Below are 27,132 nucleotides of genomic sequence, written 5' to 3'. Positions count from 1 at the left end.
CAGTATTCTCTAACTATTCTCCCAATACCCGATATGACAGACTATATAAGCCAAGATTCAACCAACCACGAGTTTGATGATAGGGCTTATCTAATCACGTGTGAGTCAGATATTGTAGTTCATCATTTTCGGCTCAAGTCACTTCCGTGGGATACATGACTAATCCTCTGGAAAGCCACCCATTTCTAAATTTGGGCGTCATAGTGCAGTTTCTGAAAGATCCCCAAACAATTCCACATTTGGTCTGATTTATGACTCGCGCGAACAAGTTGTGGGGATTTGAAGCTGAGATTATCTTTATTGTGTGCGCTGCACACCCCTCCTAGGAATTGCAACACCACGCAGAGTCGAACGGTCGAACATCCATCACCGGGCAATTATTCACCTAGCCGAGGCGTTGATAACTCTGCTTTGGGCGTTGATAACCTGCGGCATACCTGATAGGTACCTTGCATATGCACAAATCATGACGACGGACGACGAGCGCCTGGCACTGCTGCAACCGGGCTCGCTCGCTGGCTTTGATGACAAAGGGACCTCGCAAGTGCTCAACGCTCGCTCCCATCCCAGGAACAAAGGTTACGTTACGACGACGATGGCCAATCGGGGAGGTGTTGATAATTTATTTGTTGCTTCGTTGGCTGGTATGGTGGCGGTCAATATTTATATTCCTAGAATTTTTATACATCTTTTTAATGGGCATCATGATTCCGGTCTGACAGGTGTTTATGCAATGTGCCGTGCATTGTGTTGTGCTGCATCAGTTTACTGCTGATTGCAAAAAGCTGGCCAAAACTGTTTTGAATGGCCGAGCGAGGCAAATTGAATTATAATGGTTTAATGGAAGAGACGGATGACCGGAGAGTAATCGCTCTGGTCATAGTTTGAAAAGAGTGTGCCTTCGAATTATTTGTTCGAGAAGCCTAGAATGATACACTATTAGAACTAGAACTTAACAGTTTCTTGACACTTTGACACTTATCATAACATTAACACTTGCTCAAATCACGAATTGAGTTGCAAAGTTGAGTAGTTTGTATCTAATTCCCGTCTACCTAAGCACCGACCAACAATTGGTCAAGTTCTTGCAATCTCGCCTGGCAAATTTGGTATCAATTACTAATTTACAAATTAGCTTCCATATCATGTAAAAAATATGTCAAATAAACTATAATTTCCTTAAAATAATAAAGTTGAATAAGTGTCCCTTGAATTCTGTTTCCGTCTAGTTCACTTCTATTTTGGGCGCAACTGAATTCAATTCCCGGCACACCTTCTACGTGACACTATGGTACAAAGGATTGTTAAAAATATATATTGTAAATATTGGTCAAATTGTTCGCAATGCAAATCAAATCACGAGTTCAAAGTACTATTGAGCAGAAAGCTTTTAAATTGAGATGGATGTTAGAATAACGACCAAAATGTGTCAATTAATATTTCTGCTCACCAGGTCACAGTACGCCACTACAGTACAACGGAAAATTTTTCCCTGTTGTTGTGCAATGCGTATGCAGAAAATCCATGCACACAATTGCCTGCATCCTTCCTCGACGAAGACAACTTGTTGTTTACATTTTACCGACGGGGAAAAAATGATTTATTTAATTAATGGATAATGAACAGCTTTTGCTCTTTTCTGCAGCAGTAAAATCCAACTTTGAAGTGCCACAGAGCTTTTGTGGGGTGTGAATTGAAGGTTGGTTCAATAAGTGAATATGGGTCATTCCATATGAAGTGACCGAGAAAATGTGAAAACTTGCAATCGACCATCCCATCACGAGTTTGAACCAACTTTGGCTGAAACATTTGCTTAGATAGAAAAAGAAAAAATCTAAATTTTGGTGCCGATCGGATCACCCCTCGGCCCGTAGCAGCACCCCTCATTTTTTTTATTCTCAATCACTTAACCTATTTTACAGCTCTTTTGTCCACTAGGGCACTACGTGAGCGATTCCAATTGGCGCACACTGGAGTAACAGGGTCCAATTCATGGCCAAAAAGTTTTAACACGTTTTTATGGTGTATTATGTATGTACTAGCGATAAAATTGTGAATTTAAATATTGAGGAAGAATTTTGGATTTTAAATAGCCATATTAATCCACTTAAAGGCTAGAAATGATTTCTTATAACCTCTCCAAGGACAACTTTTATTTTCACCACCGAAAATCGCTTGAAGCGTCGAACATTTTTATTTGACAACAGAGAACTGAAAAATAATTATATTTCCATGAAAAATATTGTTTGGAAACAAGGGCCACCTCGTTTCATAGAAATTCTCCTAGAAGTGTGAGAGAAATTCAATTCTTTTATAAGTGTAGATAACGTGTTTATGTCTTCAGCAAAGTTGTAAGAAGTGTCATAATTGGGAAACTTGTTGAACAATTGTTCTATCTTCACAATTTTTGGGATTATAGGCCGTTATTTTTGAACGGTCCCTTAAACTCAGTTTAAATGTTGTACCTTTTTTTTTAGATATTTTGGGAATCACACTTTCATTTTGGGGTAACTTTTATAGTGCCCTGGAAAACACATCAAAACTCAAAAATTAATCATGGATTGAAATTTTAGGAGTTTGAACATGATGATAAGAGCCGTGTGGAATATATCAGTTTGAATTTTTCTATTAAAACATGGCATTTTAACACAACTTTATACATCAAAGTAAGTTCGTGGAGTACTGAGTGAAAAACTCAATGAGTTTACACAGCTAATCGCGTTCGGTAATTTTTACCGAAATCTCAACCGCTGAGCGTTCGGTAATGGATTTTTTACGAAATTCTGTAAAAAAAACAACAAATTTCTGTAAAATGTTATCGTTTATCTGTCAAACTCTAACGAACTTCGGTAAAAGTTGCTACCTTTACCGATTTTTTCCTGTAAAACAAACTTAACGGTTGAGATTTCGGTAAAACATTACCGAAGTCGGTGGTTTTTTCTAACTGTGTAGCTATAAAAAACAATATTTATTCAAAAATATTTTCTTAACGGTGCATCAACATATGATTACATACTACAAATAGTGAGCTCTTTATTTGAGTTGTTTATTTTTTATTTTTTTTATAACAAATTTTGAACACAACAGTTCTAGCTACATTAGATTACTACTGCATTGCATACATTTAGGCGATTATCGGTGTATGGAGATTTTTGCCCAAATTTACTAAATTAATTCCATTTGACACATTTTGTTAAGAGATAGAAGACCAGATTTGTATTCTGCTATGATATATCTACCGGAAATAAGTGGCCGTTCATTGAAAAAGTAGTCGAAACGAAGTTGTTATATCAAAATTAAACATAAATTGTAACCAAAAACTAGTCAAAAAGGTGTAAATTTCAAAATGATTTATTTTTTCGTCTGGTACTTTCTGGTACCCGTTATCTTGCGATTCACAAAGGATATGCCTTATATTTTATTGTAATTCTATCCAGATCGCGGAATGCTGCAGAATCTGAAAACTTTTTGAATGCTGAAAATGGTTCAAAATTGACAAAAAACATGATTTTGAAAACTCTTCTGTAAGAGAGCAAAATAAATGAAACCAGGTGAAGTTTTTTGTTTAAATGATAAACCCTTATCAGGAGAACTGTGTTAGGGCCTGTCCATAAACTACGTAGACTCTTAGGGGGGACGGGGGGGTCTGGCCAAAGTCTACGCTCCATACAAATTTCGAAAATTTTGTATGGACAAAAGTCTACGAGGGGGGAGGGGGGGACTGAGATGAGCTAAAAATGAGTCTACATAGTTTATGGACAGCGCCTTACATACTCAGTTATTTTTTCAAATTGTCAATATTTCGATAATTGAAGTTCTTCCGATGAGTTATGATGCAAATGAAAAAAAAACAGTAGAGAAAATCGTCAAATTTCGGCATTTGTTCTTAAAAAATACGCATCCCAAAGTATTTTATTGATTGCCACATGATGAAGCATTACTTCATTTATCTTTAAAAAATATTATACTCTGGAAAACCCTGAAAAAAAATTTTCGACTTATGGCCAGGAATTTGGCCCATTTACGCCTGTGTGTGGCGGCTGCACTTACACTTTGTATAGCGCCCAAATGTATTCTTTTATATTCTTCTTCTACTATATCGAACTGGTTTGGCAAAGTGAACATTGAACGGTGATGAAGAACAATTCAGTTATAGACTGTTTCAGAAATTATAAATACACTTTGTTTATTAAATTATATGAACTGTTCCAATGATTTTTACCAACTTCTTTCAGAGTATAGCATATTGTACTCCATATTTTTATATTTCCTTTCAATTGTCTTGATATTTTAAAGAACAGTCGAGTTCTCTAACAAATAACTTAATTTTTCAAATTTGCATTTGCACAAAGGTGTTTTTTAATGATTTCAACATTATTTATCACTAAATACCAAAAATTATCTAAATTTTTATTACATTCGCTTTCTCAACAAGTTGTCTAAGGAATGCCTTGATCAAAATTTGGGAAAAATCGATAAAGGCATTTCCTCAACATTTTTGCGGGGATCAAGTTTCTAATTTTTTCAAGGTTTTCTACGGAACATAAGAACTACCACACAGTTTCTTAACTTTCCTGAACGCATTTAATCTGAACAAACTTATTTTTTCAGCTCATTCGATCCTTCAGATGACAAAGCTTGTCATACCATAAAAACGAATGCAGTAAGCAGTAATTAAGAAAGTCGTTTGCTTAACGTTTGTTGCTACTGGTGTTGTTGAGAAATTTGAAACAAAAAATTTTGTATTGAGAAGGCCCGTAATGGTGGTTCTTGATCAAATATTCCAGTAAAAATTACTCTTACCAATCGAGAAATATCTTTTATAATCGATAAAGCAATTTTTATTGTGTTTGGAAATTAAATATTTTATCTGTGAGATTTTTTTCTTTTCTACTATGCTACATTTTTTGACCACTTTGTGCAACTTCAAATTTTAATCATCTAGTTTACAGATCCCTATTTTTTAACTTTTACCAGAAACATCAACAAAATTGGTATTATTTGCTTCGTTAGTATGTTTACTATAAGAGCAAGAAGAAACTTTTTTGGATATTGTGCTCAAATTGAAATGACCGTTAATCGTTAGTGTATTTATAATTTCTGAAACAGTCTATAGCTGCTGCTTCGGTGCGGTTGCCTTCGTCGTACGCAAAACGAGAAAAAATGTCAACTCTTAGGTGGAGTGAGATTGAAACGTGAAATTTAGTGCTATTATTCGATATCCAGTGCTAAAGAGGCTGGAGATCGATAGCGTACATCTTTTTGCTTCCATCTAATAATGCATTGGCAAAGGTAAGTCGGAATATCTGAAATGATTGACTATATTTCATCAGATGTGACGGGAATTAGCGCATAAAACGAAGTAAATTTTTGCCGTGACACGCGGAGCACTTCATATCAATAAATTGTTTGTGGAGCACCCATAATTGCGCCAAAGCATACCTCTGGCATAGCTAGTTTTATATATTTACCTATTTCTCATACTTTTTTTCCTACTTAATTTTTTTTTATAAATATCTCTTGCTTTGTCGATGATCACGATGAGCGAAGTATATGGGGTGATTTTCTGACGATATTTTTTTATAGATCCCTTAGCAATGACAACATTTTTCTTTCAAAATTTCCAATGACTCCCTCACCGAGAATTTTAATACATTCCTAATATTTTTGGTAAATGCTCTATACTATCTTAGCGTGTACTCAGCTGATTAAATTTTAGAATTTGTAACAAATTCCATGAAAAGGTCATTATAATGCTTCGGCAGATTACTGACAAGAAGTGTGTGATAAATTATTTCCAGTTCTGTCATGGTGAAATCACAGCTAGTTTGTCAAGGTTCCCCGATTTCAGCGCCCCTTCACCGGTATAAACGCATGGATGAATTCCTGGATGAATTTCTGTAGGAACTGCTTGAGCATTTTCTGAAGGAACTGCTGTAACAACTTCTGAAAGAATCCATGGAATAACTTTTCAAGAAATCTCTACTGAAATTTCTGAAGTAATTCGAGGAATATTGAACAAGTCTCTGAAGGTTTTTCCGAAAGTATTTCCTGAAAGAAACAGGAATATTTTAAGAATCCATAGATGGATTTTCTGAAGAAATTCCAGGAGGAATAGCTGAAGAAACACTTGGAAACCCCTGGTGGCATACCTAACAGAACCTCTTGCGGAAAAAATCCCCTAATAAAAATCCTAAACAATTAAAAAAAAAAAGAAATTCCTAGAGGTACGCTTGGAGGAAATCCTGGAAGAATTACTGGGAAATACATAGAGGAATACCCGCGGAATTTTGAACGAAATCTTTGTGTGAATTTCAGCAGAAATCTCTGCAAGAACGTTTTCCAGCCTTTCCGTAAGAATCCTTATAAGAATCTCTGAAATAATCTGTGGAAAAAAATCGGAAGGAATTCTTGGAGTATTTTCTATGACTTTCTTAAGAAATCCTTTGAGCAATTTCTGGAGAAGAAATGTCTTGAAGAGATATCTAAACTCTGATATAGGAATGTGAAGAAATCTTAGGCATTTCCAAAATAATCTCTTGTAGAGTTTTTAAAGCAATCTTTGGAGCAAATCCTTTAGAAAGCTTCTGAAAAAAATTTGAAGGAGTTCTGATTTTCTGATTTTGGTTCTGAATTTGTGTGGCGGACGAAGATGAACCACGAGCTCGCTGCACTTTAAGGCGAACCCAGCATCCAGAATGGATACCTTCTGGAAGCCGGAAGGATACGGTGGGCAGGTCATGTTGCAAGAATGCTGGACAACAACCCTGCAAAGTTGGTGTTTCCGACAGATCCGGTTGGCACAAGAAGGCGTGGAGCGCAGAGAGCACGATGGGCGGATCAGGTGGAACGTGACTTGGCGGGCATCGGGCGTGACCGAGGATGGAGAACGGCAGCCACGAACCGTGTATTATGGAGAAATATTGTTGATTCAGTTTTATTTTGAATTTGATGTAATACTAAATAAATGAATTAATTTCTGATTCTTAATGTTACCGTGAATCATTTTCTAAAAAAATGTAGTATTTTCAAGAAAGTTTATGGGAGGTTTTCTTTCATTCATCTTCAAAAAAAAAACTAAAGAAATTCGTAAATGAACTTCTGGAACAAACAATGTAAGATTTTTTCAAAGAATTTCTTGAAGTATATTCTAAAGGAATCCATGCAACATTTTTGGAAGCTATCCATGCAAGACTTTCTGAAGGAGTTCTTGGAGAAATTTCTGAAGTACATTCTAATGTCTACTGGTATCCCTAGATAGTTTTGTGAAAGAGTTTTAGACTGAATTTCTTCTGGATTTCCTGGATAATTTTTAAAAGTAAATCTACGAGGAGTTTCCAAAAACATCCCTGAAAGATTTTGTTTAAGAATCTCTGAGAGATTTTTTCAGGAACTCGTGAAAGATATTTTTAATAAATCCTAAGATGAATTTCAGCAAGGGTCCATGAGAGAATTATCATAAAAGCGGTGGAAGTTTTTTTTCAAGAAATCCTTGCAGAAATCTGTAAAGAAATCTCTGGAGGAAAATCTGAAGATATTTCTGAAAATAAGTATTATTCGAATTTATAACAAAGCCATGGGAGATTTTCTGAAAAAATCCCTCAAAAAAAATTTGAAAAAAAATCCCTGGAGCAATTTCTAAAGCAAACCCCGGAGAAACAATCCTTGGAAAATCGTTTGAGAAAATGCTATAAAAAATTTCCAACGAATTCTTCGGAAAAAAATTTGAAAAGTCCCAAAAAAAGAATTTTCTAAAGAAATCACTGGAGGAATTTATGCAGAAACTCATACACAACTTTCTTACACAACTCTTTGTGAAACTTTTAAAGGAATCCCTAGTGGAGTGTCTGGAGTAATTGGAAGTTGATGTGGAAATTTCTGGCAAAATCCTTGGAAGAATATCCGAAGTTACTCCAGTAAAAATATCTTTAAAGGACTTTTGAAACATTTTCTGAAAAACTCTAGAATACCTCGTTTCTGAAAGCATCGCTGAATGTTTGATTAAAGGATTCTCTAGAGAAGTTTCTAAACAAATCCCTGATGCAAAATTCCGAATGAATCCATGGAAGATTTTTTTAAAGAATCCGCGAAGGAATTTTTGGCTGAATACTCGGAGAAATTTCCAAAGCAAATTTTTTTAGAAAGATTTTTAGAAGAATATTTGAATATGTTTGGTTATTTTCTAAAGAAATCTCCAATAGATTCTCCAAACAAATGCCATGAGAAATTTCTGAATGAATATCCAGAGAAAATTCTGAAGTAATCCCTGGCTTAATTTCTCAAAAAATCCCTGCAATGATTTGTGAAACATCGTGCAGGAATTGGTGAAGCAATTCATGCCAGATTCCATAAAAGTATTCTTTGTGATACTTCTAGAGGAACACATGGAAGATTTTGCTAAAATAATCTTTAACATGATGATTTGATTTAGAAAGTTTCCCTCGAAAACCGTCGTAATAAAGTTGAAAATTCTGAGTTCACTTACTTTTATTCAACACCGCAGAATTGCAACAAAAGGCGACCGAGCAGATAACGGTAAATACAAACCTACACTACTCGTACAGAGAGATCGTTGTACAGCACAACCAGTTACCACGCTCTATCAAGTGCTAGTCACAAATCCTTTTATTTGCGAAGGAACCCATTAAGGAATTTCAGAAGGAACCCTGGAGGAATTTCTTAAACAATTCGTAAAGGAAAATTTTTGAAGGAATACCAGGGGTACATCCTCGGACACATTTTCAAAGGAATCTCCGAATGAATTTTTGAACTTTTTGAATTTTTTGTTCCAAATATTGGCTGAATCAAACATACATATTTTTGGAGACAAAAGATTTCGATCGTAATAAGCTAGCGAGATAGTGATTTATTCGTTATTTAGCGAGAATTATTATTATATGTCAAAAACTCCTAGTCTTTATCAAAACTCAGTTTCCATGCAGTTTTTTATGTTTTGGTACATTTTGGTATACAGTTTAAATAAAAATAAAAGAAAAATTGCTTCAATTATATAAAAAAAATATTTTATAGACATTTCGAAAATTGAAATGTACACTAAATCGAGGTATACCTGCACAGAGAAACAGACGTAACACTTAGAACAAATTATATTAAAAATCATCGTCACGAAATCGTAATCGCCCAATGCTAATCATGCCATCACTAGATGGCGGTAGTGAGCAAACGTCAAACAGGTGCAAAAACGATGCCAGCGACTGGTCAGTTGACCAACCACCGAATATTTGAACCAACCGTTAAAAAGGTAATCGATAGAAAAAAAAATCTCTTTCTGAAATTGGTAACCAAAAAACTTTAGACGGCGATCCAACATCCAAAATGGCAACTCTCTCTCTCTCTTCTTGGCGTAACGTCCTCATTGGGACAAAGCCTGCTTCTCAGCTTAGTGTTCTATGAGCACTTCCACAGTTATTAACTGAGAGCTTCCTCTGCCAATGACCATTTTGCATGCGTATATCGTGTGGCAGGCACGAAGATACTCTATGCCCAAGGAAGTCAAGGAAATTTCCTTTACGAAAAGATCCTGGACCGACCGGGAATCGAACCCGTCACCCTCAGCATGGTCATGCTGAATACCCGTGCGTTTACCGCCTCGGCTATATGGGCCCCAAAATGGCAACTATTTAATGTAATTTTACGTTCCAAATCCAAGCACCACTATAGCAGTATATTTCTTGCATGCAAAATATGTCCGGATTGTTCCGGTTGATATCCGGAGTCCTAAAATAACGACCCGAAAATCCGAAATGACGTTCTATACTTTTACGGCTTCATGACATTTCAGGGTCTGATACTAAGTAATATAGATATATTGGGTAAGGGAAGGATACTAGGATATTGAAAATGTTGACCTGAATGTCCAAGAAAGAAATCTACAGAGAGCTTGGTGGACTAGCGGCTACCGCTTCTGTTTCATATGCAGAAGGTCCTGGGTACAATTCCTGGCTCGTATTGAGTTTGACCATATCTGCCTGCCTTTTCGGGATGAACCTGCCTACGGCAAAAAATCCCTAAATAAAAAAGAAATAGAGAAAAAAAATCCTGGCCCGTCCCTTTCCATCTACTTTATATCTTTTCATCTACTTCTCTATACTCTTTTCTCTACATACACATCTTATGTGTAAACGTATGTTCATAGCCATCGTTAGAACTAGAGACGGATTGACAAAAAAGCCGTTTCCCATCCTTCCAACTTTCACAGCACAGTGTGAATCTGTCATATAACGCCTACAAGTTATGCAACCATGCAAACTGTGCCGCTTCACAGTAATCTTCACACAATCTACCTGGTTACGCCAGGCATACGCTCCAATGCGTGAACCCCTATGCCAAAAATAAACATTTCCCAACAACACTCCGACATCCACATAACCTTGTGCAGACGCAGAGGACTCAACGATCCGTTGACAACAAGCGACTGCAATCATCTCCCATCCCCACATTGACCTGACGTAGCAGGCACCATAGTCGTCTAAAAATAGAAGATCATCAATACTCACAGCCATCTTCAGTGTGGGCTGTTGGTCCCAAGTAGCTATCTGATTGGTTCCTTGTGTGAGTGTAGCTGGTCTGGCGATATTGAAGTAGTAACTACGAGCGGTCAATCAAGTTTAAGCTCTAAACTTATGTCAAGATCAATATTTCAGTGGTGCTTTGTTTAAAGGATGCTTTAAGGTATAAGAAAGACACCATCGGAGGATTAATTACGATTTTTAATAAGAAAAAAAACTAAGTAGTGAATGTTTTTACAAAAGGCCTTATGTACACCCTGTAGCTATGTTTTTATTTCTATCGAGGCGGATCTTATTGCACAGAACGGCCCGCACAGATAAACGAAACAATTTACGATCCTAGACAATTATCGATTTTCGTGGGAAGTAACTGATACCTCTAGTCAATAAAAAATTTGATTACAAAAAGCGAACTGCATTGATATCGTTTCGATGTCCACTAGTTAAGACTGAACACTTCAATCGACGACATGTGGAAATCATTTTTGACCATACTCTGCATAGCAGAGTTGACGGCAGCAGAAAGTACCCAATGTTCCGAAGAGTTTGCGCTCAAACATGGAGCGTTGTTTGCCATTCCGGGATTGTGCGACAAATATCTGGCATGTGCTCGTGGTCATCTGGCCGAGTTCAGCTGTCCACCTGGAGCGGTGTTCGATGTAAATTCGAGTCGGTGCAGTAGCGACCCTCAAGCCAAGTGCGCAGAAGAAAACTGGGCTGTTGCAGATGGTGTTTGTAGTAATTTAGATGAGGCATTAGCGATTCCGGATCCTCATAGATGCACAAGCTATGTATTGTGTCTAGGCGAGTTCACCATCGCAAAGAAATGTGACCACGGGTTGTTGTTCAACTCGCTAATCGGGATATGTGATACTGCACAGAATGTCGTATGTGATGTTACGTGTCCTACAGAAGGGGACGAAGTGACTTATCTGCCAGATTCTACCGGACAGAATTGTGCTAGGTAGCGTTCTGTATTTCTATGGACAAAAGAAAGTATACATGTATTTCTCAATTGATTCTAGGTACCACATCTGTGAGAATGGTTTTCCTCAACCTGCTGAATGTTCGACTATGCAGTACTTTGATCTAGTGACGGAAACTTGTACAAATCCCGCTGAGTCTTCGTGTAGAGTTCAGGGCGTAACATGTTCAGAGCTGGATGAATCTATTGCTAATCCGGAAAGCTATACCAGCTATTACAGATGTGAGGAAGGGTTTCCTCATTTAATGGAATGTGACGCAGAGCACCATTTCTTCGATGGGCAATGTGTTCCTGGGGACTGTGACGATTTTTTAACAGATGACACGGAGGGAACCACAGACGAGGGTACAACATCAGAACCCGTAACTCAGTCGACAATTGCAACTCCAACTGAAAGTCCATCTACCATTACAACAGGTTCACCTCCGGCAACTCCTGAGATTACAACGGAATCTACGACTACCACTCAATCAACCATTACTATGCCATCGACAATCACTACGGAGTTACCCGTAACGACTCCCGAATTCACTACAGAAGTTTCTACAGAAACACAATCAACTATTGTTACGCCCACTGATAGTCCATCAACTATCACAACAGAATTGCCTTCTACGACTCCGGAACTCACGACAGAACAGTCTACAGCAACTCAATCAACGATTGGTACACCAACTATTACGACGGAATTACCTGTCACAACTCCAGAGATTACCACCATACTATCCACAGAAACTCAAACGCCAACCGGTACTCCATCTACAATCACAACACCTCCCACGACCCTGGAGCTTACAACAGAACTTTCAACAGCTACTCAATCCACCATTCCAACGCCAACCACGGAATCACCGGTGGCCACGACTCCGGAGAACACAACGCCCATCATAACATCGCCAACTCCGTCGACGATTACAACGACTTCTACGCAAACGGTGGAGTCTTCTACCGTAACTGGTGAAGCCACCACAGCCACTACTGACACCCCGTCCACAGATCCGGCAGTCGTATGCCAAGGCGTAGATATCGGCATTTTTGCCCATCCGTTCAACTGTTACCAGTACTTTGTGTGCATTTTCGATGCCGGTTGGCTGTTCACCTGTGGTAATGGGCAGATTTTTGACCCGTTGCTGGTTTGCGTGGCCGGCGATAGGGAGACCTGTGTGCGGAGCTGACTGAGCGTGTAGAATCGAGAAGGGAAGGCTGATCGATCAGTCCTCAACCCAATGTCAGCTGGAGTAGATTGAAAGCTGTTTTTCAATTAAGTCATCCGAAACAATAGAGACAACACAATAAAATTATGTCCTGGGATAGCCGTCTGAAGAGGAAAATTCATTAGCAATTCAGCAAGACAAAGTCCATGACTTTTCTGGGCATGCTTCAAGGATTCATTCAGCTATTATTCTAGGATTTCTCCAAAAAGTTGCCTAGGACATTTTTTCAGGTATTGCTTTTTTTGACCTCATTGGTCTAGGAATTCCTTCAACTTGTCCTTGAATTTGTCGAACCAGCCGTTAAGGAACTTCACCATGAATTTCTTCAGGACTCTAAACACTACTGACTCCGTCTGTATTTCTAGAATTGTTTCAAGATTCATCAGAAATAATTCCATAGTTTTTTGGGGGATATATCTCTGTATCCCTGGAATTACAGTAGCATTTTTTTTTCGGGATTTGCTATTCCATTTGGCATATACATCCTTCCAGTAAATTATCTAGGGATTCTTCCAGTAAATAATTGAGGGAGTGTCCAGGGTTCGCTGTAAATGTTTTCCCAAAAATTATCTCTAAAAATTCCTCAAAAGATGTCTTTACTAATTTCTTCCAGAACTGTCTCTAGGAATTCTTCCACGTATTTCTCCCAGATCCTTTTGAAACTGTTCCTGCGAAAACTCCAGTAACTTCTTCAATACATACTGCAATGCAATTTTGCTAGGGATCGTACAAGAACTCCTAGTTAAATTATTTCTGAAATTTCCTCCACAAAATGTTTTAGAATTTCCTGCAGGAGTTCTTTTATGAATTTCTAAAGGAATTCTTCCACATTTCTATTGGGATCTCTACTAGGATTTCTTCAGGGCTTCAGGGACTCCTTCGATAACTTCTGCTGACATTGTACCGAAGAGTTTTTCAGAAACTATTCCAGAGACTCCTTCAGCAATAACTCTAGGCCTTCAAGAAATTAAGTATAGGAATTTCTAGAGCTTTTTTCTCTATACAAGAACTGCGTTAGCATTTTTAGAGAATGGTTCAGGATTTCTTCTAGAAAGTCCCCCATCACTACTGGGGATTCTGAAAGAGTCGTTCCACCGAATTATACCGAAATATATCTATGGATTCTTGCAGACACTCGTCCGTTATTACTTAGGGGATTTGCCCAGGAATTGTTTCAAGGATTCCTGTAGAAATGAATGAATTCTCTCAGAAATTGTTCTAGGCATTCTTTCTCGAAATATTTTGCATCGATTCCTACAGAAGTTTTTTCATGTGATTCCCACAGAAGTTTCCTACTGTAAATACCTCGTAGATCTCTGTAGGAATTGTGTCAACGACTTCTTTGGAAATTCATTAAGCGATTCACCCAAGATTTTCTGCGGAAATTTATCAAAGAAATGCATTAACTGCTTTACAGGTTATCCAGAAACTCTTTCCTGATATTCGCCCGGAGCTGTTTCAGGGATCCATCAAAGAATATCTTCGTCAAGAGATTTTTGCAAATATTACTCCTTGAATAATATCAATGAGCCCTCCGGAATTCCTCCCTGAAGCCCATAAGAAAATTCTCCATGGGTTTCCTAAAAAGTTACTCTCAGTATTCCAAGAGTTTTTTATAGGGATTCTTCCAGAATTTATTCCAAAGATTTATCCAGGAATTCACACAGGGAATCTCGAGGATTATCTGATGAAACTGTTTTAAGAATTATTCAAGGAACTGGACTTTTCCAAAAACGACTTCAGAGATTCTATCAGGAATTATTTCAAAATCCTGCAATTTTCTTCACTGTGGGATTACTCCAAAAGTTCCTTCTGCGTAAGATATGTTCCTACGATTTGAATAGGAATCGCTTATTCGCCTGAAATTGTGCTACACAATTCGTTCAGGCATAACCCCTGGAGGCTATCCAGAAATAAATTCGAGAAGCCCTCCAGGAATCGTTGATTGAATTGTTTCAGACATTATTCCAGAAACTGAAGCAACCTCCCACCCAGCTGGAGTAATTCATGAAAGAATCCCCCAAAAATTACCTGAAGGAATTCAGTCTCCAGAAGAATTCCCGGAAGAAATCGAAGAATATCGGACGAAATCCCCAATTGGGATTGTTTTAAAGCATTCCGGGAAGGAATTACGGCAAGAACACCTGGACGATTCCCTGCAGGAATCTCTGGAAGAATTCAGGAGGAATCTCTGGAAGAATATCAAAAGGCGCCCCTAAAAAAAACCTACAGGATTCTTGAAGGAATCCCTTATCTCCTGGAAGAATTCCTGGAGAAATCCATAAAGAAATCCCTGATGGAACGAGAGACGAACCAGCCAAGGGCTGAAAGTCTCTGAAATAAAGACAAATCAATCAATCAACCCTGATGGAATACATGAAGGAATCCCTGGAGAAATTCCGAGAGGAGTTAATGAAGAAATACCGTAAGGAATTTAAAAAAGGTTTATAGAACAATCATTAAAAGAATCTTGGAAGCGTTTGGAAGGAAGTCCCATAAAGATTTATTGAAAGAATTTCGAATAGGAAAACCTGGGAAGAAATCGCTGAAGAAAAACAAAATGTTGGAAAAATTCCGAAACAAAATAACGGGAGATAGCAATGCAGAATTCCTGGGAGGAATCATTGAAGGAATGCAGGGAGAAATTTCTGATGGTATCGTGGGAGAAATCCCTGAAGGAATCCCGTGAGAAATAATAGGCTCAGTGTACCAGTTATGGCTATAGTACCTCAAATTCGCCATAGTTGATTTTCAACCTTTAAAGATACAAATCAACAAGAAAAATTTCGTGAACAATAGATCACGATCACAAAAGATGATTGCAATCATTCAAACTTCACAATTTGCTCAAATTATGGTGGAAATAAATCATTTTCCTTAATTTTTCTGCCTCCTTGCACCCTATTTCGCCAAGGATGATTCTTTTATTCTGGAGATACACTTGTGTATGTTCAGAATTAACAAGAATCATTGTTGCCGGTTCCAAGCCCGGGTAAAGGAGGAGGATATATGTGGTGATGACCGTAGCCACACGAATGCCTAATACGGTCTAACCCCGAATCTACGGTGTAATGCGACCCGTGCCTATGGATGCATGGCTGGGGGGGTGAAACAAATACTCAGTCGCGAACGGAGCCTGTGGGGTACCAGGGAGAACCCCACAGTATTCATCCCTTGCTGCGTTAATGCAGGGCTCTGGCGCAGTCGACCTTTACTTCCCGTGCGACTCGTGGGAACAACAATGAGCAACAACAACAAACAAAATAAAACAACAGGTGCCAACTGCCTCTCTCAGCTGGAAAAAATGGACACTGACCAGGGAGACTCGCTGGAGCAGCTCGAAGCACAGCTAGATAGTAAATCACTGGAAAATCTGTCCAGTTGTCCATCGATCAACTTGGACACTCCAAAGAACTCCGAGATGGAAGACAGCGACGAGGACGATCGAGTAAGCGTCACTATCAAGACATCAAGGGGATCAACCGTTGCAAATCCGGAACAATCTCAGCAAATGGACCGAATCAAGCTAAGTGGTGCCGGTAAAAAGCGACTGAAAAAACTGCTAGATCAGGGCTATGACAAAGACGAGGCCTATCGCCTTGCCTACAGGCCAAGCGTGCAGTCAGAACCATCGAAAAGGCCTAGAGATGACCTATCGAGTGGTGAGAAGCCACAACCCAAAAAGACAAAAGGGACATCAACACCAACGGGAAGGCCGCACAAAGACCATTCTCGGAAATCCCTAGCCACATCATCGGTGAACATCCGGCTGCAACGGCAAAGAGATCCAAACTTCCAAGATGGAAGGGCAGAGGCAGATGCTGTCCACATGCAACCCGGTACCTCTAAAGTTGCGAATAAGACAAACGAAGACGCTGAACGCTCCAAACCCGGGAAACTGAAAGTCCCAGGTAAACAGGCTAAAGCTGGAAGTTGCAGTCAACTCGGGAATACGAAGGTCCCAGATAGGAAAACAGAGGCAGCAGCAGGGCGAAGTCAACCCGGGAAACCGAAAGTCCCAGGCACGAAGCAAAAAGCAAAAACTGCTCATACTCTACCCGGGAATATTAAAGTCCCTGGTAAGGGGGCATTGGCAGTAGCTGAGAGTCGTCTATCAAGGAATCTAAAAGTCCCAGATAGGAAAACTAAGCCCACTGCTACTCAAAATCCGCTATACACGGAGGTTGTGAGCCAAGTACGCATAGGAATAATACCAAAGGACTATCCGACTACAGCTCTAACAACACAACAGCTAATATTGGTACAAGACACCATTATTAACAAAGTAGTGGAAAATCGGGGAACAGATGTAAAACCGATTTTCAGAGGCTGCACCATAAAAACAGGCTTCCTTGTTATCAACTGCCACGACCAGGCTACAGCGGACTGGTTAAAAAGGATAACTCCGAGCCTACTTGTATGCGAGGGAGTTGAGTTGATAGCGGTCGACGAAAAGAACATTCCTAGATCGGAAATCTTGGTAGCCTACCTGCCAAAAAGCGCCACTAAAAGCAACGAGCAAATAATGGCATTCATCGAGTCACAGAATGACATGGACACGGATTCCTGGAGAATTCTGCAAAGATCTTCCCCTAACGGGAATGATGTTGAGCTGGTTCTCACAGTGAACGAGGACTCAATGCAGAAATTGACAAGATGGGGATTTCAAATCAACTACTTGTATCACACTGCAAAACTACGTCGGGTCAAGAAAAGCAGGATCGACAAGCAGGACAGTAACACTGACTGTAGAGAGGTTCAGGATATGGCAATGGAAACGGAAGTCGCCAGTATGATACAGGGCAAAGACCTAGGGAACACGCTGCCGGGCCCTCAAGTGGACCAGCAGCAACAAATTCCTGGGCCAAGTCCGGTAAATACTACTGGTGATGAATGTGAAAGTTCGTCTAAAACTGAATCCCAAGAAGGAACTGCTAAAACGAATCCGAAAAAGGATAATAACCGTGGTGAGAACAACAGTAGTTCACTGGGAATGCAAAAGAAGGTCCCAGAAATCTCCAAAGAGTCCACCACAAAAGGCACAAAAACTAAGCCGACGATCCGCCAGTCACAAAAAAGCGGATCGTCAACGCAATGACCAACATAAAATTGGTTCAGGCAAACCTACAGCATGCAAGAGGGGCATCAGGCGTACTTTTGCAAAGGTTTGCCAAAGAAGACCTCGACCTGGCGTTAGTACAGGAACCGTGGGTCAACAATCATAGGGTGATGGGCCTTACTACACCAAAATGTAAGTTACTCTATGATGATAGCCATCCTTCTCCAAGGACAGCTATCTTAGTAAATGGAAGGATTAATTTTACTCCTATTACAGAATTTATCAAACGAGACATCGCAGCCATCAGGGTGGAGGTTCCAACAACCAGGGGTAAGTCTATCGTTAATATAGCATCAGCTTACTTTCCTGGTGATGAAGAAGAAGCTCCGACGTCCTCAATCTGCGAATTTGTCACCAGCTGCAGACAACAAAACCAGCAATTTATTATCTGCTGCGATGCCAACGCTCACCACACTGTATGGGGAAGCAGTGACATCAACAAACGAGGTGAGTCCCTTTTAGAATATATTTCTGCTAATAACATTGATATATGTAACAGAGGGGACAAACCCACATATGTTAACTCAAGGCGACATGAAGTACTTGATTTAACACTTTGTAGCCAAATTCTAACAGATAGAATTACCTCTTGGGAAGTATCTGACGAGGTATCTCTCTCAGATCATAAGCATATCACCTTCTCAATAGAGAGGGGAGAGACCGTGAGGGAATTCTATCGAGACCCCAGGAACACCAACTGGGATCTCTACAAGCAAATTCTTGCGAACAAGCAACCTCTGCTGGACGAAAAAATAAGAACAGCAGAGCAACTAGAAGAAGCTTCTAGGATGGTCACTAACAAAATTATACAAGCATACTACGAAAGTTGTCCACAAAGGGAAAGGAGTTCAAACAGGAAAGTCCCTTGGTGGAACAACGCTCTACAAAAAATGAGGAGGAAAGTAAGAAAACTCTTCAACAGAGCAAAAGCAACTTCGGATTGGGGCCAATATAGAAAGGCTCTAACCGAATATAGCACTGAAATAAGGAAAAGCAAACGAAGACATTGGAGATTCATGTGTGAAAACATCCAATACACTTCAGAAGCGGCCAGGCTTCAAAAAGTCCTTTCTAAGGAACACTCAAATGGCCTAGGCAACGTTAAGAAGGATAATGGCACATTCACCAGAAGTCCTTCAGAAACATTGGAAGTACTGATGGAAAAACATTTCCCAGGCTCATTTGCTGTTGATGAAAATTCATCGGGACAATTGAGGACAAATTCTGGACGCAATATGAACAGAAAAGATGCACTCATGGAATCCCGAAAAATTTTCACAGTGGCAATGGTGGACTGGGAAATAAATTCCTTCGACCCTTTCAAATCTGCTGGAGAAGACGGCATTTTTCCGGCGCTAATACAGCACGGTAGGGACATAATCATCCCTGCTTTAGTTGAGATGTTTATTAGTAGCATGACACTGTGCTACATTCCCAGTTGGTGGAATAAGGTAAGAGTGATATTCATACCAAAAAACGGCAAACGGGACAAAACACAGCCTAAAGCATACAGGCCAATAAGCCTAACCTCAATTATACTCAAAATAATGGAGAAGATTCTGGATGAGCATATCAAAGGCTCGTTTTTAAAAGCTCACAAGCTAAATAAATTACAGTTTGCCTATTGCAAAGGCAAGTCGACGGTAACAGCCCTTCACACGTTAACACAAAAAATAGAAAAAAGCATCAAATACAAGGAAGTAGCGTACTGTGCATTTCTTGATATTGAAGGTGCGTTTGATAACGCTTCACATGCTTCAATCAGATCAGCTATGTATAAACGGGGCTTTCATGGCTCAATCGTTGACTGGATCACTGCAGCGCTGAGAAATCGATGTATTGTCTCTAGACTGGGCGAATCAACCATTAAAGTAAGTACGTCTAAGGGCTGTCCCCAAGGAGGTGTACTTTCACCATTGCTGTGGTCTTTAGTTGTTGATGACTTGCTTAATAGTTTAGTGGCAATGGGATTCGAAGTCATTGGTTATGCAGATGATATCGTGATAGTGGTAAGAGGGAAGCATGATGAAACGCTATCAAACAGAATGCAAATAGCGTTAAACTACACTCTTGCCTGGTGTAAAGGAGAGGGATTAAACGTAAATCCCTCAAAAACTACTCTTGTAATTTTTACAAGAAAAAGAAATGTCAATATAAAGGCACCGTCCTTGGATGGGGTACAGTTGACATTCTCCTCCAGGGTGAAATATTTAGGAGTCATACTAGATAAAAAACTGAACTGGAGTGAACATCTAGAGCATGTAGTAAATAAGGCAACAACTGCTCTTTGGGCCTGTCGGAGAGTGATCGGGGGAAAGTGGGGGCTAAAACCCAGGATAGTTCATTGGATCTACCTGGCAGTTGTTAGACCCAAAGTCTCTTATGCCTCTCTAGTCTGGTGGCCTAAAACCAAAACCAAAACAGCCCAACGAGTGCTGGCTAAACTTCAACGTTTAGCAACAGTGTCAATAACAGGAGCTATTCGAAGTACTCCTGGTTCAACACTAGATGCCTTAATGCATCTGCTACCCTTGCACCAATTTGTGCAACTAGAGGCAAAGAAAAGTGCCTTGAAGTTAAAAAGTTATAAGAACATCTTAGAAGGCGATCTAACAGGACATTTGAAAATCTTAACCAATGTTACTGTAAATCCACTAGTAATACAAAATGAAGACTGGATGGAACCAAAATTCATCTTAGATATACCATACAAAGTTTCGATTGATGATCGGAGCGTATGGGAATCAGGAGGACCAACGGTTCGACCAGGATCTATTGTATTCTATACGGATGGATCGAAAATGAGTGATAGAACTGGGGCTGGAGTATATGGACCCAGGACTAAACTCGCCATACCAATGGGTAAATGGCCAACGGTGTTCCAAGCTGAAATTCAAGCTATTTTGGAATGCGCTGCCATCTGTCTTAAAAGAAAATATAGACATGCGAATATCTATATCTTTTCAGACAGTCAGGCAGCTTTAAAGGCAGTCTGCACATTTGAATGTTATTCTAAGCTAGTATGGGAGTGCATTACACTACTGAAGGAACTGGCTGGAAGGAATACTGTAAAATTATTCTGGGTACCAGGTCATTGTGGAATTGCAGGCAACGAAATTGCGGACCAGCTAGCTAGGGAGGGATCTCTGGGTGCCTTGTATGGACCGGAACCCTTCTGTGGAGTATCATCAAGTGCTCTATCGATGGAGCTAAAAAAATGGGAGAAACAGAGCGTAGGAGCAAACTGGCATACTGCACCTGGAATATCCCAGTCAAAGAGATTCATCGTGCCAAGCGTGAAAAACACGAACACACTACTGAAACTTAGTAAACGCGAATTAAGTGTGTACACAGGATTGTTAACTGGGCACTGCCCATCTCGACACTTTCTATTGAAGCTCAAGAAGATTGAATCAGAAGAATGTCGGTTCTGTGGTTTCAACTCTGAAACCTCGGAACATCTACTTTGTGAGTGTAGTTTTCTCTTTAAGAAGAGAGAACGTTATTTCGGTGGATGTATCATGCATCCCCGAGATATCTGGTGGAATATAAATCCCAAGAAGGTAGTGGCTTTCATTTTGGAAGCTATTCCAGACTGGGGTATAATGCAGGCCTAAAAAAAAACAATCGCTAGTTCTTAATACTAGTGTACTAATGTACTGCATAAAGCAACTGGGTCTTACCACAATAGATCAATTAATGGTCGCAGTGGTTGTGTACCCCTACAGGGAAAAAAAAAAAAAAAAAAAAAAAAAAAAAAAAAAAAAAAAAAACCCTATTTCGCCATAGTGTACCAGTTATGGCAAATCCCATAAGGAATGCATGTAAATAGTGCGAAGTGGAACCCAAATTAACAAATGTATCCATAACTGGTACAGGGTTCCTATCATTGGCACACGCCGTAATAAATACTAAAAGTAGTTTTGGCTCCGGTTTTATATTTTTCCTGTAAAGTATGAAAACTAATCAATCATTTGACTACTTGTTTGCATTCGTCGGTCTTCTTCTTATTTTTGTAGAAATAGTTTTTCTTAGGTGGTGCGATAACTGGTACAGGCACCCTAAACCGAATCTCGGAAAAGAAGTTCAGAAGGAATCCTTGAAAAAATCCAGGAGGAAATCTCAAAGGAATCCCCGAAAGAAACTTGGGAGAAATAAATGAAAGAATACCGGAACGAGTCCCGGAGAAAATCTCTAAGAGAATCCCGGAAAATTCAATGGAGAAATGTCGGAACGAATCCTGAGGGAAATCTTTGAACGAATTTTGGGAAGAACCATTGAATGAAACCCCTGAAAAAATGTTGGGGAAAATCTTTAAAGGAAACTTGAGAAATCGATGAAGAAATGCCGGTAGATATTAATGTAGCAGTTCGGGTAGGAATTCCTGATGGAATCCCGAAAAGAATCCATGAGGGAAGCCCGGAAGAAAATCCGGAAGAGCATTTTGAGATGTACATTATGTTTAGTAGATCCAAAGAGACCTTCAAAAGCATGACTTGCACGCCTACGATGAATGATGTCACATTGCTATTATGATTTTAGGTAAGCTGTTGGTGAGGTGACAAAGAACTTGGGAGACCAGAGCCTGTAAACTGAGTATAAACGTTGCCAGTGTTGTTTAAAGACTTGCCGTTCATAACACATCAATCAAAATAGACATCTATAGCATACGCCGATATGGACGAAAACGGCTTTCCTGGGAAGCTGACTAGACTGATTAAGGTGAAATGGGAGCGCGTTCAGGTGCATTTTTGACTCGCGTTTTTGAGAGCACCGATCTCGGCATCCTCAAAATGCCCGAAAACGACAATTCTACTCAATGTTTACCGCGAGTGAGCAAAGCTACTCATTGCTTTTTTAGCTCTATTTGTTGCTTGGATGACGAGATCCGTGCTTTCGGTATTTGCAAGGCAGCCATTGTGACGGCCATCTTTGGATTCGCTCAAATATGTCCTTAAAGCAACGATGGACGGTGTGCAAAACTGCGTAAGAGTTTCGGGTGAACTATCCAGTTCATTCGTATCTCGCCGGGGACTGCGACAAGGTGACGGACTCTCATGTCTACTCTTCAACATCGCGCTGGAAGGTGTGATGCGACGAGCCGGGCTCAACAGCCGGGGAACGATTTTCACAAAATCCGGTCAATTTGTGTGCTTTGCGGACGACATGGACATTATCGCTAGAACATTTGGAACGGTGGCAGAACTGTACACCCGCCTGAAACGCGAAGCAGCAAAGGTCGGACTGGTGGTGAATGCCTCAAAAACAAAGTACATGCTGGTAGGCGGAACCGAACACGACCGGATCCGTCTGGGTAGTAATGTTACGATAGACGGGGATACTTACGAGGTGGTGGAGGAATTCGTCTACCTCGGATCCTTACTGACGGCTGACAACAACGTGAGCTGTGAAATTCGAAGGCGCATCATCAGCGGAAGTCGGGCCTTCTACGGGCTCCAGAAGAAACTGCGGTCGAAAAAGATTCACCCACGCACCAAATGCACCATGTACAAAACGCTAATAAGACCGGTGATCCTCTACGGGCACGAGACATGGACCATGCTCGAGGAGGACCTACAAGCATTCGGAGTTTTCGAGCGACGCGTGCTAAGAACGATCTTCGGCGGTGTGCAGGAAAACGGTGTGTGGCGGAGAAGGATGAACCACGAGCTCGCTGCACTTTACGGCGAACCCAGCATCCAGAAGGTGGCCAAAGCCGGAAGGATACGGTGGGCAGGGCATGTTGCAAGAATGCCGGACAACAACCCTACAAAGCTGGTGTTTGCAACGGATCCGGTTGGCACAAGAAGGCGTGGAGCGCAGAGAGCACGATGGGCGGACCAGGTGGAGCGTGACTTGGCGAGCATTGGGCGCGACCGAGGATGGAGAGCGGCAGCCACAAACCGAGTATTGTGGCGTACTATTGTTGATTATGTCTTGTCTTAATGATGTTGAACAAATAAATGTAATGTATGTATGTAGCATACGCCGATTATTGTTGACAAAATATACTTCAAATACCGGGCAGACTAGAACATTTAAACCAAATCTCATATCGAACAATTTTTGCTGTCATAGCTCGATGTGATTTTGATCTGTTATTCAAAAGAAATAATATGTAAAGAATATCGCACCAATAACTCTAAGTGATATGATATCAGTTTTTGTTTTTGTCGAAATATCTGAAAATTGCTACACAAGAACAATATTAGCTCTTCTGCACGAAATGGAACACATACACCCATAGAGATGGCTCAATGTTAGTGAAATGCCAAGTGCTCCTTTCCGAGATGGGGAAACGAAGAACCTCATGCTCTTGTTACCATGATATTCACAACAGTGAGCCACAGTTGAGTAGTAAACAGTAAAGGTTGTAGTAATGCTGGATGTTGATTTTTTTATCAAGAAAAAAAATCGACAAATCTTGTCTGCTATTGTTTTGATTTTGTAATATCTTAACGAGCTTTTATTGAGCACTTCTCCATACTAGATTTTTAAATTACTGATTTTATTACTGATGTTTTATCTCTTATCTCAATCAAACCAATCCAGCTTTTTTTGAGTTCGTCCGAATACGCAGTAAACAAGGGTGCGGTCATCCCGACACACTGTAGACTAGGGTGCGGTCATCCAGACGCGCTGTAGACAAGGATACACCAGACAAAACCATCTTTAAAAAAATCAATCTGACACAATTCTTCTTATCTTAACAATAAGTAGGGTTAGTTTCAATCACAAATTAGGTTTCAATTACTCAAACATGTCAATATTGGGTTTCTCATTAATGTTTAGACTACTGTGATCATTTGAGAATCCACTGAATCTTCATTTCTCATTAATCAAACTTATTTTGTTTACCTGTTGTGCATCCGACGCCCCTGTCATGAACTCAACCAAACTTGTGTATGCCAGCCGATGCGAAATCGTGTGCGAAATTCGACTGTGATAATAATAAATTTTGGCCGAGTCTAAATGGGTGCAAATGTCGCAATATCTAATCTTCCAGCTTGTGTTTTACCTCCAAGCTTCAACTGTTGTAAGTCCACATAGATTCGATTCAAAATGCGCATTGTATTCACAGACAAACAGACGTAACTCTCTAATAATTTCCATCGTACTCCGATTTAACGGTCTATACAAGAATATGCCATCGTTTATGTTCGAGTTTGACGTTCGCTCACTACCGCGACCTTGTACATGGTTGGCCAAATTCAGTTTTTTTTAGCATGGGTAAGCATGTTTCCGTGACTATGATTTGAATTGAAAAATGTCCAAAGTGTTACGTCTGTGTGTCTGTGGTATCCTAAATAAACGCGTTCCAGTAGCAAACAACTTAGTATGAAGTAGTTTATTAAAATTGTAAAATCATTTTCTTCAGATCCAGGTTCATAACCCAGTTGTGCAACCAACAATTATATCAACCATTCCATAGAAAAACGATATAGTGCAACTCCGATTATCGTGAAACTTGGTGGGATTGTAGTTCATCGAAAATAATTAGACCCGTATTATTTTATTTCGTCATTAGGGTGATCAATTTTCAGATAGGGTGGTCCTAAAATCAAGGTTCTTAAAAACTAAAAATTTTCAACTTCTGAATCTGTTAACTGATTTTAAACTTCATTTTTTGTTTGAAAGCTATTGAATTCAAAAAATCATGTCTCAAAAACTAATAAACATACATCTTTGATTTTTTGATATGTTACGCCAAAAATATAAAACCAGGGTACCTCTTTGGTCCCGAGACCATGACAACGTTAAAAAACTAATATATTTGCATATTTTTTGCACAAAAACACAATTTGTCCCATTCAACGTATTTTTCCTGAAAACTAGAATTCAATAGCTAACCTTCACTATTCCTACAGTGTTTTTTCTTACAGGAATTCATCCAGAAATTACTCCAAAGTATCTTCAGGAAACGATCCAGGGAATCTGAGAGAGATATTTGTGAGAGGTGCTCCAAAGATTCTTTCAAGATTTGTTTCATGAACTTTTCCAAGAACTGCTCCAGTGATTCTATCAGGAATTATTAAGAAATTTTGCAGTTTAACCTCGTGCGGGTATCCCTCAAGAATTCTTTCTGCGATTGCCCCACAAATTTGCCATTGATAATTGTGCCAGGAATTCTACCCCGAGTTTTGTCCAGCATTTATTCTAAAGACTCTTCCAAAGCCTTCTCCTGGATTTTTTCCGGGTCTTTCTCCAGGAACTCTTCTAGGGATTTGTCCAGGAATTGTTCCAAATGCACCTTCAGAAAATGCTCCTGTTTTTAGGGAAATGTATCATAGATTACTTGAGGATTTTCATCCTAAGTTTTCTCTAAGTAAAAAAAAATCTTGAAATTTTTCACCAGAAATTTTCTATCATAGTTGCCAGGAATTATAGAAATGTTACATGGGTTTTTACAGGAATTGCTTAGGGGTTTTCCTCAGGGATATGTTTAGGGATTCCTTCAGAGACCGATCCAGAGACTTCCCTACAGGTTCCCAAGAATTCCACCGGCTGTTCTTCCAGGAATGTCTTCAGGCCAGATATAAAACGAAGGATTCCTACTACCTACAGAGTTTTTTTTTTCGAAAAAAAAAGAACGCTGCGGGGATTTTCACAGGAATCGCTTCGGGGTTCCTTCAGGAATTTCATTAAGGATTGTTCCAGCAATTCCGCCACGAGATATTCCAGCAAATCTTCCAAGGATTTCTACACAGATCCATCTGCCTTCAAGATTATTGCATGACATCTCTGCAGCATTTTTTTTTTCAAGAATTCTGTGAATGTTGCGTAACTCACTGGAACAATTTGTTCCCAGACATCTTAGCAAACTACAGTAGATTCACTTGGCATTACACGGGACCTCATGATCCAGGCGACTCACTCCTCAATGAGGCAGCATCACACTGATAACCTCTCATAATGCTTGCTGTCACTGATGCTTGCTAGGGGAAGGCCAGGCAAGGGGAATGACAGTATCTTAAGTTCACACCCCACAAATTCCTCTAGCAATAACCCCCAAAAGCTCTCCAAGAAATGCTTCAAGTAACCTTTCAGAAATCATTTCAGGGATTCCTCCGGGAATTTCAGGAGTTTTTTTTTAGGAATTTCTCAAAAAACGCTGAAACAGTTTGGAGATTATTCCAGGGATTCCCGCAAGAACTGCTTTGAGGGCTCTTCCAGAAAATACTTCAACAAATTTGATACCGAGCACTTTCAATTTGCATCAGCATACACAAACATGTTTTTAACTATTTTGGCTAATTAGTTCTTTATTAGCAAAGTGAAGTAAAC

General features: G+C 39.7%; 1 protein-coding gene and 1 long non-coding RNA gene across 3 annotated transcripts in view; one reads left to right on the top strand and one right to left on the bottom strand.

Moving 5' to 3' along the window:
- The window catches only part of LOC115268478 (uncharacterized), a 200,937-nt gene that overhangs the window by 113,907 nt on the left and 59,898 nt on the right, over positions 1-27,132 (bottom strand). The window lies entirely within an intron of this gene.
- On the top strand, positions 10,810-12,827 carry LOC109407911 (integumentary mucin A.1). Of its 2 annotated transcripts, XM_062853368.1 has the most exons (3): positions 10,810-11,493; positions 11,555-11,859; positions 11,932-12,827. In XM_062853368.1, the coding sequence occupies exons 1-3, from the start codon at positions 11,000-11,002 to the stop codon at positions 12,687-12,689; spliced, it is 1,557 nt and encodes a 518-aa protein (XP_062709352.1). In that variant the 5' UTR covers positions 10,810-10,999; the 3' UTR covers positions 12,690-12,827. The 2 variants fall into 2 exon arrangements, with proteins under 2 accessions (XP_062709352.1, XP_019536640.3); XM_019681095.3 differs by having other exon boundaries at positions 10,816-11,493; positions 11,555-12,827.

This window comes from Aedes albopictus, chromosome 2 (assembly GCF_035046485.1).
Source record: "Aedes albopictus strain Foshan chromosome 2, AalbF5, whole genome shotgun sequence".
NCBI classification, from domain to species: Eukaryota; Metazoa; Arthropoda; class Insecta; order Diptera; family Culicidae; genus Aedes; species Aedes albopictus.
Note: the sequence above shows the minus strand (reverse complement) of the source record. Positions and strands in the feature narration are given on the sequence as shown.

Excerpts from the sequence above, each read along its gene's own strand:
- LOC109407911 (XM_019681095.3), top strand. The coding sequence starts at position 11,000 with ATGTGGAAATCATTTTTGACCATACTCTGCATAGCAGAGTTGACGGCA. Across the intron at positions 11,494-11,554 it reads ACCGGACAGAATTGTGCTAG|GTACCACATCTGTGAGAATG; the intron begins GTAGCGTTCTGT and ends AATTGATTCTAG.